At 53.1% G+C, this 14593-nt stretch overlaps 1 protein-coding gene across 1 annotated transcript; it reads right to left on the reverse strand.

Moving 5' to 3' along the window:
* Positions 1-1154: 1154 nt before the first annotated feature.
* On the reverse strand, positions 1155-14328 carry CHRM1 (cholinergic receptor muscarinic 1). The gene is made up of 2 exons (XM_055294045.2): positions 14248-14328; positions 1155-3663 (listed from the first exon to the last, which is right to left on the reverse strand). The coding sequence occupies exon 2, from the start codon at positions 3583-3585 to the stop codon at positions 2203-2205; it is 1383 nt and encodes a 460-aa protein (XP_055150020.1). The 5' UTR covers positions 3586-3663; positions 14248-14328; the 3' UTR covers positions 1155-2202.
* Positions 14329-14593: the final 265 nt, after the last annotated feature.

Raw genomic sequence — 14593 nt, forward strand, 5'->3', positions numbered from 1 at the left:
AGGTTTGGCCTTGCCTGGCTCCTGGAAGATAACACTAAACCCTTGGAATATACTGCCTGGTAAGTGTTTTTGCTTACCTTTGCTCCTTGGGCCACACGGTATCAGTTTAACTTCTGGAAGGGCTGGAGACTAAGTAAGGTCAGCCATGTGGGTGGTCAGCTGTGCTTTCATGACCAGCCTCCAGTAAGAACATTGGACACCAAAGCTCTGGTGAGCTTTCTTGGTTGGCAGTACTTCATTTTTTTTGTCATACATCATTGCTTGGAAGACTGGGCACTGTCTGCATGACTCCACTGGGAGAGGACAGCTGGAAGTTTGTATCTGGTCTCTCCTGGTCTCTGCTCTGTGCACCTTTTGCTGTTGCTGTTTTATGCTCTATGTTCTTTCACTGTAATAAACTGTGAGGATAATAGCTTTGCTGAGTTCTTTTTTTTAAATTTTTTATTTTTATTTTTATTTTTATTTTTTTTGAGGGAGACTGGAGTTTTATTATTACTCAAATCAGTCTCAAGCTTTGCTGAGTTCTATGCATCGTTTTAGCAAATCACTGAACCCAATGATGGTCTTGGAAACCACTACTCCAGGCTACCGGATTAACCTCTCTAGAATTGCTTTGCGTTGGGCTTTGGGGACCCTTCACCAAAGAAGTGCCTTATAACCTGACCTGAAGGTCATCCTGATGGAGTGTTTTGGCCTAAATACTTTAGGCTCTCATCTACTCAATCCAGGGGTCAGGAGGTTATGAATTGCCTGGAAGTCTGGGTGTTGCTCTGTGGGGTAACCCTGAACAATCCCCCTGGATCTCTGGGCCTTATCTCCTCGTGTAAATGGGGGTTTGGAAGAGTTCTGTTCTCCCTGGGTATGGCAAAGCCAATAGAGAATATGCAGGGATGTGGGCAGGGTTGGTTTATTTCACCTAGCTGCCTCACTTCCAGAGGTCAGGTCTGCGTTTTATAGCCCCACTCACCTGAGCCAGGGACTCCACGGTGCTGGGGTCCCCAGGCTTTAGCAGATGCAACCATGCAGTGCTGGCCCTCCTAGAACCACTTTCAGGGCCACGGCCCACATTCCAAAGTACTTGGGCCCTCCCTGCCCCATCCAGCCCTGGCCTGAGACCAAGGCCTTGAGCCAACACAGTTAGGAAGGCCCCTTAGTGCCCGCTGGTTATGTGGCTTTATTCACAGACTCAGCACTTGCTGAGGATGAAAGGAAAGAACATTTGGGGCCAGGCTGGGCCTGGAGATCCGGGTGGCTGGGAGGCCATGCATGGGTTGGATTGGGGAGCTCACAGGAGAGAACCTGCTGGCTGGGCCAGGCCTGTGTGGGGCAGGGCCAGAGGCAGGCAGCATGCGGGAGGCCTGGCTAGATCTGCATGGAGCAGATCCATCCAGGTGGTGGCTGTGAGCCAGGAGGGAGGGACTGAGGCTTCTCTGGGGCAGGGGGTATGGATTTGGGGCTGGATAGCAGGCACACTTGACTCCCACTCCCAGGAAAATGATATCGTAGGACAGTCAGGACACCTGGCTCCTGGTCCTGTTGCTGCCTTGGGACTTGATATGTGACTAGCCAAGCCGGACCCCTCCAGTGTCATTGTCTTGCTGATGCTTAGACATTTGCCTTGGAGTTGACCCACCTAGGGACCCTCTGAGGACATTTGTAGGGGGTCTGGACAATCCTGGAGGGTATGCCTAGGGCCCAGGTGGGCGGGCTCTGCCTACAAAGCGAGGGGATTCCCCAGCTCCCTGTCATCAGGCTTTTCTCCCAGTGGCCAGTTCAGTTTCTGGCTGTGCCCCCCAGGGGGCACCATCTCACACCACAATCCGGGCCGCCGCTGGGCCCAGGAATACTTAATGTTAAGCCTTCTTTCTCCTGGCCTGCCCTGCTGGCTCCTGACTTCCTGCCTAAAGGCAAACAAGGAGTCCAAAGCCCGGATCCTCCTCCCGGGCCTTCTTCCTGGTGAAGAGCGCATTCCCACCCAGCAGGGAACAGAAAAACCAGTTCCCCGGGTTTCCCTCCCTGCCTGGGAATAGCGAAGTCTGGAAAGTTGGCAGGGTCTCTCTGGGCTGCCCAGGAAGGTGACCCAGGGGCCTGGGAAGCCAGGCGAGGCCTGAGCAGGGCCCTGGGGCTGAGGATGCAGCCCCTGCCCTCTTCCCACCGGCCTTTCCCAGGGACTGGGGTGGAGGGATGCAGGAGAGGGGACCATCAGCATTGGCGGGAGGGAGTGCGGTGCACGGAGCCAGGGCGCTTGGGGATCTTGCGCCAGCGTCTCTTGTCCCAGCGGCAAAGCAGCAGCAGGCGAAAGGTGTCCCGGAAGGCTTTGTTGCAGAGTGCGTAGCACATGGGGTTGATGGTGCTGTTGACGTAGCACAGCCAGTAGCCCAGCTCCCACAGGGTCTCGGGAACACAGTCCTTGCAGAAGGTGGACACCAGCACCATGATGTTGTACGGCGTCCAGGTGAGGATGAAGGCCAGGAGGATGGCACTCAGGGTCCGAGCCGCCTTCTTCTCCTTGACCAGCGAGAAGGTCTTCCGCTTGGCCAGCTGCTCCTTTCCACGGGGCTTCTGGCCCTTGCCAGCTCGATCACGCCCTTTCTTAGTCGGCCTCTTGACTGTATTTGGGGAGCTCCGTGGGGGCTGCTTGGTGGGGGCCTGTGCCTCGGGGTCCACCATTGGCATCTTGATCACCACTTCGGAGCCAGGCTCCTCTCCCTCTGAGGATGTGAGGGACTCCATGGAGCCTTCGTCCTCTTCCTCTTCTTCCTTCCAGCTGTAGGCCTGCAGCAGCCTGGGGGCCCGGCAGCAGCGACAGCAGCGGCCTGGAGGAGTCTCTGGTGAGCCCTCAGCCCCTGGCTGAGACCTCTCTGAACTGCTGCTGCTGCCACCCCCTTTGCCTGGCGTCTCGGAGCCCTGAAGGGCTGCCAGCTCCCGTGCTCGGTTCTCTGTCTCCCGGTAGATGCGCCAGTAGAGCGTGCACATGACTGTGACAGGGAGGTAGAAGGCAGCCATGGCTGTGCCAAAGGTGATGATGGGCTGGGAGAGGAACTGGATGTAGCACTGCCCAGCTAGCACTGTCCGCTCCCCTACCAGGTACTGCCAGAAGAGGATGGCTGGGGCCCAGAGGACAAAGGAAACCAGCCAGGCCAGGCCGATCATCAGAGCTGCCCGGCGGGGTGTGCGCTTGGCGCGGTAGCTCAGGGGCCGAGTCACGGAGAAGTAGCGGTCAAAGCTGATGAGCAGCAGATTCATGACGGAGGCATTGCTGGCCACATAGTCCAGGGCCAGCCAGAGGTCACAAGCCAGCGTGCCCAGAGCCCAGTGGCCCATGAGCAGGTACGTGGTGTAGAGGTTCATGGAGAAGGTACCGATGATGAGGTCAGCACAGGCCAGGCTCAGCAGGAAGTAGTTATTGACTGTCTTGAGCTCCGTGTTGACCTTGAAAGAGATAAGTACTAGCAGGTTGCCTGTCACTGTGGCTAGCGACAGGAGGCCCGTGGTGATCCCAATGAAGGCCACTTGCCAGGGACCCTTTCCTGGTGCCAGGACGGTGATGTTGGGGCTGACAGCAGGTGGGGCTGAGGTGTTCATGGTGGCTAGGTGGGGCTGGGGTTGGAGAGCCCCTTCCTCCAGGCACGCTACAGGGCTTCCTCAGAGGAAAGTCATCACCTGAAAAGAGAGGACATGGGCTTTGGTTGGGCCACTGGACATTTCTGATAGGCCTTATTGGGAGATGCTAGGGATGTGATTCCTGCCCTTGCAGAGCTTCAGACCAGATAGCATCACCCTCCTTTACTGGTGCCCACTCATGGTCATTTACCATGCACTTTCCCAGCCATAAGTGGATTTGCCAGCAGTGTGGAGTGGCTTTGGGATCCAGGGATTTGAATCTTCATTCCAGTTTTACCATTCAGACTCTGGGCCTCAATTTTCTCACTGGGAAATTACTACAAATTCCTGTCTTATGTAACTTGGGTTGCGGGTGTTGGGAAACTCACTTTGTATACAGTCCTGCCAAATTCTCAAAGCATTTCACTCAACTTTATTAAAGCCCTCGCTTACTGAGTAGTCACTGCATGCCAGACACAGTACTAACCACCTAAACGAATTATCTAATTTAACTGTTGTACATCTCTAGGAGAAAGGGCTCTTATTATGCCCATCTCACTGTGAGGGAACTGTGGCTCTGAGCAGCTGCAAGGCTTGGCCATGGTGACAGAGATAGTAAATATGATAAGAACCCGCAAGAACAGGAATGTGTCCTAAAAGAGGAAAGAAAGAAAAGAAGCCGTTCTCACCCCCCCTGGGTATGTGGTGCTCCAGTGGGACTTTTCCACTAATAAGGAGAGATGGGAAGAAAGGGGAGCTCCTGAGAAGATAAACAGAGAGAGATGGGAACAGAGGGGCCTTAGGGGTGTGTGCGTGTGTGTATTTTTTTTTCTGCACGTTTTTCTGTGCATGTGGGTTTACATATGTATGTAGGGGGTGGTATTTGGGGCTGAATTGAATTCCCTATGAGGGCAGCAAGGAAAATTGTGCTGGACTCAGACACTCAGTTGGTAGTAAGAAAGTCTAGGGCAGGCCGGTGCGGTGGCTCACGCCCATAATCCCAGCACTTTGGGAGGCAGAGGCAGGTGGATCACGAGGTCAGGAGATCGAGACCATCTTGGCTAACATGGTGAAACCCCATCTCTACTAAAAATACAAAAAATTAGCCGGGCGTGGTGGTGCGCGTCTGTAGTCCCAGCTACTTGGGAGACTGAGGCAGGAGAATCGCTTGAACCTGGGAGGTGGAGGTTGCAGTGAGTCAAGACTGCGCCACTGCACTCCAGCCTGGGCAACAGAGAGAGACTCCGTCTCAAAAAAAAAAAAAAAAAAAAGAAGGAGGTCTGGGGGGGCAAAAGCAGGAAGCAGGGATGAGGGCCTCAGCTCCTAGCTCATTGGGGATCTGGACCCATGGGTTGTGGGAGGCTTCCCTCCCTCTCCTGGCTCTGTTCCTGGGCCCCAGCTGAGTGGGGAGAAGCAAGGGGAATGGGAAGATCCCCCAGACTTTTCTTGGATCTGGAATCTGGTCCAGGCACTAAGGCTGGGTAAAGAGAAAGGCCAGGGCCCTTAACAACCTGCTGGCTGGGCAGGAGGCCCCCACAGCCACAGTGAAGCCAGATGGAAGGGTAATGGTCCAGGCAGCTCAGCCAGGGGCTTGCTGCCATGTGATTTGGTGGGTCCCTTCCTGCTCTGGGCCTCAGGCATCCATCTGTCCATTGAAGAGCTTGAGGAGCCCCTGACCCTCAGCTGTGGCCTCCAGGGGCTATATTGTTGGGAAAATTCCAAGGGAGAGATGTTGGGCAAGGGTCCACTGAGCCCTGGTGTCCCTTGGGCACCTGGCCTGTGACAGGCTGCTGTGATAGGTGGCCTGGGTGGTTTGTGGCTGAGGGCATCTCCATGGCTTGCCGTGAACCCTCAGTGTGTGCAAGTCACTGACAGCGTGGCGAGTTCAGTGGGGGACAGAATAAGCAAGGACTGTGGCTGGCAGTGTGTGCTTGTGTGTCTGGGACAGTTTGCACATGAGGGGGCATGTGCAACCTGGACTCCGGAGCCAGACTGTCTGGATTTGAATCCAGTCTATCCTATTTACTGGATGTGTGATTATTGCTAGTGATATAACTTCTTTTTTTTTTTGTTTGAGACGGAGTCTCGCTCTGTCGCCCAGGCTGGAGTGCAGTGGCGCAATCTCGGCTCACTGAAAGCTCCGCCTCCCGGGTTCACGCCATTCTCCTGCCTCAGCCTCCTGAGTAGCTGGGACTACAGGCCCGCCACCACGCCCAGCTAATTTTTTTTTTTTTTGTATTTTTAGTAGAGACGGGGTTTCACTGTGGTCTCCATCTCCTGACCTCGTGATCCGCCCGCCTCGGCCTCCCAAAGTGCTGGGATTACAAGCGTGAGCCACCGTGCCCGGCCGATATAACTTCTATATGCCTAGGTTTCCTCAACTGAAAAATGGGATAATACCCATTAGCAAGACTGTCACCTCTTTTCAGGCGATGAGGATTAAATGAATCAATGCATGTAAGGTGCTTAGAATGGCCCTGGCACATGGTAAACAGTAGGTCTCCTTTAACTCTCAGGATGTGTAGCAATGAGGGTGCTAGGCTGCCTAGAAATGTCTACTTCTTGGCCGGGTGCGGTGGCTCACGCCTGTAATCCCAGCACTTTGGGAGGCTGAGGCGGGTGGATCACCTGAGGTTGGGAGTTCAAGACCAGCCTGGCCAACATAGTGAAACTCTGTCTCTACTAAAAATACAAAATTAGCCAGGTGTGGTGGTACATGGCTGTAATCCTAGCTACTCTGGAGGCTGAGGCAGGAGAATTGCTTGAACCCAGGAAGCAGAGGTTGTGGTGAGCCAAGATTGTGCCATTGCACTCCAGCCTGGGCAACAAGAGTGAAATTCTGTCTCAAAAAAAAAAAAAAAAAAAAGAAATGTCTGATACTATGACAATAGCAACTAGTAATAATAATGTTCATTGTTGTTATTGAGAGCTCCCTGAGTGCCAGTTGCTGTTAAAGGGTTTATATGCATAATCTTATTTAATCTTTTTTTTTTTTTTTTTTTTTTTTGAGACGGAGTCTCGCTCCGTCACCAGGCTGGAGTGCAGTGGCACGATCTTGGCTCACTGCAACCTCTGCTTCCCAGGTTCAAGCAATTCTCCTGCCTCAGCCTCCCGAGTAGCTGAGATTACAGGCACGTGCCACCATGCCCAGTTAATTTTTCTATTTTTAGTAGAGACGGGATTTCACCATGTTGGTCAGGCTGGTCTCGATCTTGTGACCTCGTGATCCACCCGCCTCGGCCTCCCAAAGTGCTGGGATTACAGGCATGAACCACCGTGCCCGGCCATTTTATTTAATCTTAACAGGATCAAGGGATGGCTGTTGTCTCCATTTTTTTTTGAGATGGAGTCTCACTCTGTCATACAGGCTGGAGTGCAGTGGCACAATCTCAGCTCACTACAGCTATTGTCTCCATTTTCTTTTTCTTTTTCTTTTTTTTTTGAGATGGAGTCTTGCTCTGTCACCTGGGCTGGAGTGCAGTGGCACAATCTTGGCTCACTGCAACCTCCGCCTCCGGGTTCACGCCATTCTCCTGCCTCAGCCTCCTGAGTAGCTGGGACTACAGGCGCCCGCCACCACCACGCCCGGCTAAATTTTTGTATTTTTAGTAGAGATGGGGTTTCACCGTGTTAGCCAGGATGGTCTTGATCTCCTGACCTTGTGATCCGCCTGCCTCGGCCTCCCAAAGTGCTGGGATTACAGGCATGAGCCACCACGCCTGGCCTATTGTCTCCATTTTATAGATAAGGAAGCTGAGACTGAGAAAAGCAAGGGAATTTGTACAAGATCATGCAAGGAAGGTAGGAACTAGGATTTGAGCCCAAGCAGTTTGTTCCAATGAAATTTCATTTACAAAAACCGAAGACCAGCCTGGGGATCATAGTTTGCTAATTTGAATTCTAAAAATATTACATTAAAATATGATTTGTCTTGATTACTGAGTTTTGCTGTACCCTTTCCCTTAAACAAAGTCAGCCACTGGGCTGGAGGCTGGGATTAGGCTGGGGCTTTCCCCAGTGAGGCCACTGGGGAATTTGACAATTTGTGCAATTCTTGTCACTGTCATCTTCTGCCCATTGCTCACAGGGAGCAGCTGAGGCCCAGAGAAAAGGGAGCAGAACGCATTGTCTAGTCCAAGGTCTCCTGGCTCCTAGATTGGGTACTGCCCCCCATGCCGTACTCTCCTGGTAGTTTGGATCAGCTCTGTAGCCCTGGGCAAAGACCTGCAAAGGCTGAGTTAGACAAGGGGAGGTCGCTAGCCTGAGAGGCTGCACCCTGCCCTGCTGCAGGGGCCTCTCATCTGCCTGGGCATGGTGCAGCCTTTAAAGCTTGACTTCTTAGGCCTGGCGTGGTGGCTCACGCCTGTAATCCTAGCACTCTGGGAGGTTGAGGCAGGCGGATCACATGAGCTCATGAGTTCGAGACTAGCCTCAGCATCTTGGTGAAACCCTGTCTCTACTAAAAATATAAAAATTAGCCGGGCGTGGTGGTGGGCACCTATGGTCCCAGCTACTTGGGAGGCTGAGGCAGGAAGATCACTTGAGCCCAGGAGGCAGAGGTTGCAGTGAGCCGCGATCATGCCACTGCACTCCAGCCTGGGTGACAGCGTGAGGCCCTGTCTCAAAAAAAAAAAAAAAAAAAAAAAAGCTTGACTCCTTATACCTCAGCAGGCTAGGACTAGGGTAAGGTGAAAATCAGGCACTTGCCTCCAATGCAAAATGTAAGGGGTGCCCCAAAACTTAGTAATCAAGAAACTATTTTAATGTAATATTTACAAAAATGGAAGTTAATGCAAAAAAATCCAAGATGAACAACATGTTAAATAAAGACAGGGTCCACCCTGCACTTGCACAGCCCTTTCTCACTCACCTCACCCTAATCCTGACCCTAGTTCCAATAAAACTTTAGTTACAAAAACAGCCAGCCAGCCTGTGGGCTGGAATTTGCTATTTGGTTTAAAAAAATATTATTATGATATTATTTCTCTTGATTAGTGAGTATTTTTATGTCCCCCTCTTAAATTTTGCTCCGAAGCGAGTGCCTCGCTTGATTCACCCTAGTGCTGGCCTTGTAGTTCCCAGTTTTGGGTTTGAAGCTTGGCGCTGAGCCTTCCTTGCTGTGTGACCATCAGTAACCAGTCAACCTTTCATTCCCCTGCTGCCCTCATCCCCAGCTGTGAGGATGATACCGTTCAGAGTGCCTGGCACTGAAACAGACACTCAGTTAAAAAGTTAAAGCCTTATTGTTATTATTATTATTACTTTAAGATGGACTGTCACTCCGTCACCCAGGCTGGAGTGTAATGATGTGATTTCAGCTCGCTGCAACCTCTGCCTTCTGGATTTAAGCGATCCTCCTGCCTCAGCCTCCCGAGTAGCTGGGATTATAGGCTCCTGCCACCACACTCAGCTAATTTTTGTATTTTTAGTAGAGACAGGGTTTCACCATGTTGGCAAGGCTGGTCTCGAACTCCTGACCTCAGGTGATCCACCTGCCTTGGCCTCCCAAAGTGCTGGGATTATAGGCATGAGCCACTGCGCCTGGCCCTGTTGTTATTCTCCACTCCTCCTGATCCAGTGCCCAGCCTCTTCCCACCATGCCGTTTCCCCTCCAGACCCCAGGCATGCCCCTACTCTGGTTCCCAGTTTGCTCATTTGCAATGGAGGAGTTGGACAAGCCTGGTGTCTGGGGAGATTTTACAGAGTCCAGAAACCAACATCTCAAGGTGCTGAACAGAAAGAACCCAAGTCCCTGAGGCAAGGCTGAAGGCTCACTTACATTATCTCACTTGGGGCTGGAAATGACATCAACTCAGGTTGGGAATACGGTGCCCATCGCATGGCTAGCTACAACTTTGGTGAATTAAAAAATGCTTTCAGAACAGGGGGCTTGTGAGAAGAAGTAACTCAAGGAGTCTTTGGAGGTGAGGACCTCTCCTAGAGGAGTCCTTGGAGGTGAGGAAGCCGGCAGTCCCTTGCCTTGATGTCTGGAAATTCCTTCCAAATCTCCCATTTTAATAATCATATTGCTAACCACCATAATTAATGCCTCCTGGGTGGCAGGCACTTAATATATATTCTTTCCCTTAATCACAGGACACCTCAGTGGACATCCCATGGGGGGCTCTATCTTTATATTATAGGTAAGAGCATTGAGGCTCAGGGTGCAAAGTAGATTTCTGATGGTCCCACAGAAGTGGTGGAGGTGGAATTCTGACCCGGACCTGTGGGCTCCAAGCCTGTGTTCTTTCCACCTCGGCAAAACCCCTCTGCCCCACTTATGCAGATGAGGGCTAAGGCCTCTTACCTGGGACAGGTGGCAGGTAGAGAAGTCACCAGAGGTTCCAGAGAATTGGAACCTGATTCTTGCCACCATCTAGATCTTCTGCCCCCTATGACGCAGCCCAAGAACAGACCCATCAATGAATGACTGCCTTTCCTCTATATCAGAAGCAGAGGTCCTCACCCCCAGCCCTCTCTTGGACAGAGAAAGAGCTCAGGAGAAGGTTCCTGGAGATGTGCTCTAGTCCCTTCTGTGTGACCTTGTCCAAGTCTCCTTAACTGTCGATGTGGGGCAGTCTTCTACCTGTCCAAGGCCCCTGTGGGATCAGTGAGATGGTGGCTGTGAAAGAATCTGGTTTCCCATGATTGTGGCAGATTCCCCTGGGGAGACCAGCCCTAGGCTGAGGGTTAGGGTATGGGGTTCAGTGGTAGCTCTAGAATCCCTAAAAAAGGAGGGACTTAGGACAGCCAGCTGGTTGAAAAGGGGGCTTGAAGCTGGATTTGCAGGGCACGTCCTGTGAAGGCATCCATGGGGGCTGGGGCTCACATATGCGGTGAGTTTGTCAATGGGGATTGCAGTGGGCAGCAGGAAGACCCCCGAGGCAGTCCTTGGCACTGCCTCTGCCTAGCTGCCAGCTCTTTTCTTGCTATGTGACCTTGGGTAAATGACCGTCCTGACCTGGTGGCCCTTCTGTGGAATGGGGTGAACTCTTAGGATGAGTGTTTGTGTGTGAGGGTATATGCATTGCTGAGCAATGCTGGGAATGGTGGAGGTGGGTCCATAGCTTTGTGGGGACTCATCCTCAGAGGGTGTTTCACCTGCAATTCAGGAAGATAGTGAGGAAGCAAGGAGGGGCTTCTCTCCAGGACTGTGGCCTCCTGATGAAGGCTGTTAGAAGCCTTTAATAATATCACTAATACTCCTTACACATAATAGCAGCAAAGAAAAATTACTCATATTACAGTAACTGGTATTTACTGGCTGCATACTATATACCAGACATGGCTCTAAGCATTATATACATAAACATTATAAACTCGATCTAATCTACCTGTTACAACTCCTTGTGAAGTAAGTCCTGCTATCTCCAGTTTGCAAAAGGCCTAAACCGAGGCTTCAAGACCTGAAGGACCTTACAGCTCATCGGCGATCCAACCAGGATTTGGATCCAGGCCATCTGCCTCCGAGACCAACCTCTCAAACCCTACTCCTACTCTTGAGGGGTTGGGGGAGTTTTCCAGCCTCCTTGCCCACCTCGGCTGGCTTACTCAAGCCCTACTTTGAATCAGTTAACGGTGAGCAATCGGTCCTTCTTTCAGAATCTGGCCTCCTTGTGTGCGCGGCAGTGTCTGTCGTATATCTGTGTGATGTGTGATGACAGTGCTGTGGGAAGAGGGTGGGTCTACTGGAGCTCTTTAAAGGGCAGGGTAAGGGCTGTGTCTGTCTCATTCAATGCTTTATCCCAGGGCTTGGCACATAGTAGTTGCTCAATAAATACTTGTGGAATAAATGTATGTGTGTGTACTCAACTTCAGACCCTGGAGACTGAGGGTGAGCCTGTGCGGGTCAGGACCAGGTCCAGAGGCCCCTCTTCTCCCTTGAGCTCCCGCATCTCATCTGCCGGGTCCCTGCTTCCCTGAGTGAGGCCCTGCCTGGCTGGAGAGCATAGGAGAAAAACAGCCAAGAGCATCTTTGTCTGTAAAATGGACCAAGGAAACCCTGCCTCACCCAGCTGCAGGGAAGCTAAGTGAGGTGCCAGGACAGACATGGATGTGCCAAAGCATTTGTCACTGGGGAGAGGAGAATGTTAGCCTGGGCTCAAAGGGTTAAGGGATGAGGTCAGAGCCTTTATTACAGCAGGCCAGACTGTTGACTGCCAGCGCCCAGGACCGATCCCTAGGGGCTGGGGATCTGGCTCATGAGAGCAACTGGGAGCAGAGAGAACCACTGGGGGAGGCAGGGAAAGGGAAATGGGTAGAGGGATTCCTGAACACCAGGCTTTTCTGAACTTACCACTGGCCAAACAGTACAGAAGAGGAGGGAGGGAATGAGGGGATGCTGGGGAAGAGATTTAGGAGGGAGGAGTGGAGCCATCTTGTGATTCTGGGCCTGGAAGCTGGTAGAGTCCTGGTTAGGGAGAGGGGATAATATTGGGGAGCAGGAGGTATGTGGAGGGGGCTGTGGGGTTGGGCACCTGAGGCCTCACATATGCAGTGAGGAGGGCGCTCCTTTTGGCCATGTCTACTCACTGGTCCCTTCTGCTAGGGCCTGACCCCAGAAGCCAGCCCATACGAGGCAGCTCTCCCCTTGGGGTTAACTTTTCTTTGACGGCAGCTCTTGACCCATTAAAGTGCACAAAACTTCCACCCCTGATGTCTGGCTTTGGGAATGAGGGAGTAAACAGATAGAATTTATCACAGTTTTAAGGCTCAACAGTTGCCATTGGGAGGGCTAACTAGCCTTGTGGAGGGCAGCAGCCATCAGTTAAATGCTACATAAAACATACCGCTTAGCTGGAAGAGGAGCGTCAGCCCTAGAATCACTGCCAAATTTGCTCACCCATGATGGATCTTAAGCAGTTGCCTGACTTTGGCCAGACCATGCCAAAGCCTGGGCATGAGCAGCTGGACCCTAGACCTCACTCTGCCAGTGTGGCATCAGAGGTTCTGGGTCCCTCATCCTCCTCTCCGCAAGCCCCCTGCTCCTGGCTCCTTGCACTCCCCTCCTCATTTCCTTTCTTCTCTCTCCCTCCCTCCTCCATCCTTGTAGGCATCACCATGGCACCACAGCAGAGCAGAAACCCAGCGCAATTCACCCACCTCTCCCCACCTGCTGGGAGCCCAAGCTTCTGCGTCTCAGAGCTTATTGCGCCCCCTGCTCTCCCACCCCGTCTTCCTGCTCATGGAGGCGGCAGCGCAGTGTTGTGCTGAGGATGCGGAGAAGGGGTCCAAGCCCCAACTGGATCCCTACAAATCCCTTCTCCTACCATGAGCGCGTCCCTTTCCCTTTCTCAGCCTCAGTCCCTCCATACAATAGAAAGCCTCCTTTCTAGGTCTGACATGACCTCTGGTTAGCCCTTTCTTGACACTTTGGACTCCCCATTACACTTCAGAATCCAATTCTCAGAACTCCAACCGCCAGCTGTCAGCTGCGAGCCAAGACTCACATCTTCTGCAGCCCATTTCACTACCTCCTTCCCTTTCATATCTCAGCTCCGATAACGACTGCAGCTTGCCTGGTGGCTGAGGTCAGAGGGCAGAGAACTCTCATCTGACAGCCCAGTGAACAGCTGATTACCCCGAGAAAGGAGACTGTCTGGCCACTGGAGACTGCCCAACTCCTTCCAGCCAGTTGGGCAGGGGTCCTGGGTCAGTCTGGGTGGAGCTGCAGATGTGTTTTGTGCAAAGATGTGAACCCATCTCCATTGGCTCTGATAACCTCTAAGCTGCACATGTCTGGATGACTTAATGAGAGCTGACGACCCCCTCCCCAGCTGGCCTGCCCAGGAGCTGACAACTCTACAAGAATCAGAGTTCCTGGCCCCTAGCCCATCCCCACATTGTGCAGTCTGCGGGCACTGGGGTGAGTACCTGGCATGGGTGCCCATTGGTATCCATGCATTGCCCGGATATAGGACTGAGACCCACCCTGCGGGAGCCCAAGATACTAGAAACATAAGGAGGGTCCTCTGGGCCCCTGCCCATGTCAGGGCCACCTTCCCTGGCCAGTGTGGCCATCCACATGCCCATTTGTCCCCAAAGAGCCCTGGGGCTCTTTGCCTGGTCTCCTACTGGCTTCTGGCCTGACACCCACCTTGGCTTCTAGCTTCTCTGTCTGGCCAGCAGCCTGATTCAGTCCATCTCGGGGGAGCTGAGGTGGACAGGGGTGGTGGGTTTCAGGGTGCCCTGAGGGAGGAGAGCAGGAGGTTCTGGGACTGGCACCCCCATCAAGATGGGGGTCAACCTCCCACAGGATGCTGGAGGCAAGGGCTGCTTCCTGGCCCTTTGCCCTTCCCATTCTGCCCCTAGGGTGTTGGGGGTTCTGCTTGCTACCAGGCAGCCTAATCCCTTCTGGGCCTCAGGTCCAGTTTCCTGAGGGGGGTCTCCATCTCCTCTGCCAGCCGAAGCCCAGAAAAACATTAGATACATCCACTCAAAGCCAGGAGGCCGAGTGTTTGGAGCAGCCAGTGTTCAATGCTACAGAGCCCCCTTGCCCTCTAGACCCCTCCCTGGCCTCCTCCTATCTCTGTGAGTCCATCCCTATTTCCATCTCATCTTAGTCCCTGCCCTCCCCCGCTCCCCAGGACCCTGCTACCCTCTACCTCAGTGCAGCCCCTCCCAAGCCCTCCCAAATGTACTCACCACGGGGCTGAAGAGGGGTCTGTAGGGTCCTCAGCCCCACTGCCTCCCTGGGGGCCGGCGGCGTCTCCAGGGACCCAAACACCTGGCTCCCAGGGGGAGCTGCGCCCTGTGCTGGCAGCAGGAGAGGCACAGCCAGTGATTGGCATGTCCCACCCCCTGGCACGCCAGCCTTAGGGGGGAGGGAGAAAGGGAAAGAGAGGGAGGGAGGAAAGGGAGAAAAGGAAGGGAGGGGAGCTGGAGGGAAGCCTCAGGCAGCGTCTGGGGTTGGACTAGGTTCTGGAGTGTGCCCCCCTCCTTCACCAGGGCACCCAATTTGAGCCCCAAGAGGGAGGAGGAAGGACATGAG

The sequence above is a fragment of the Symphalangus syndactylus genome, chromosome 1, assembly GCF_028878055.3.
Source record: "Symphalangus syndactylus isolate Jambi chromosome 1, NHGRI_mSymSyn1-v2.1_pri, whole genome shotgun sequence".
NCBI lineage: Eukaryota > Metazoa > Chordata > Mammalia > Primates > Hylobatidae > Symphalangus > Symphalangus syndactylus.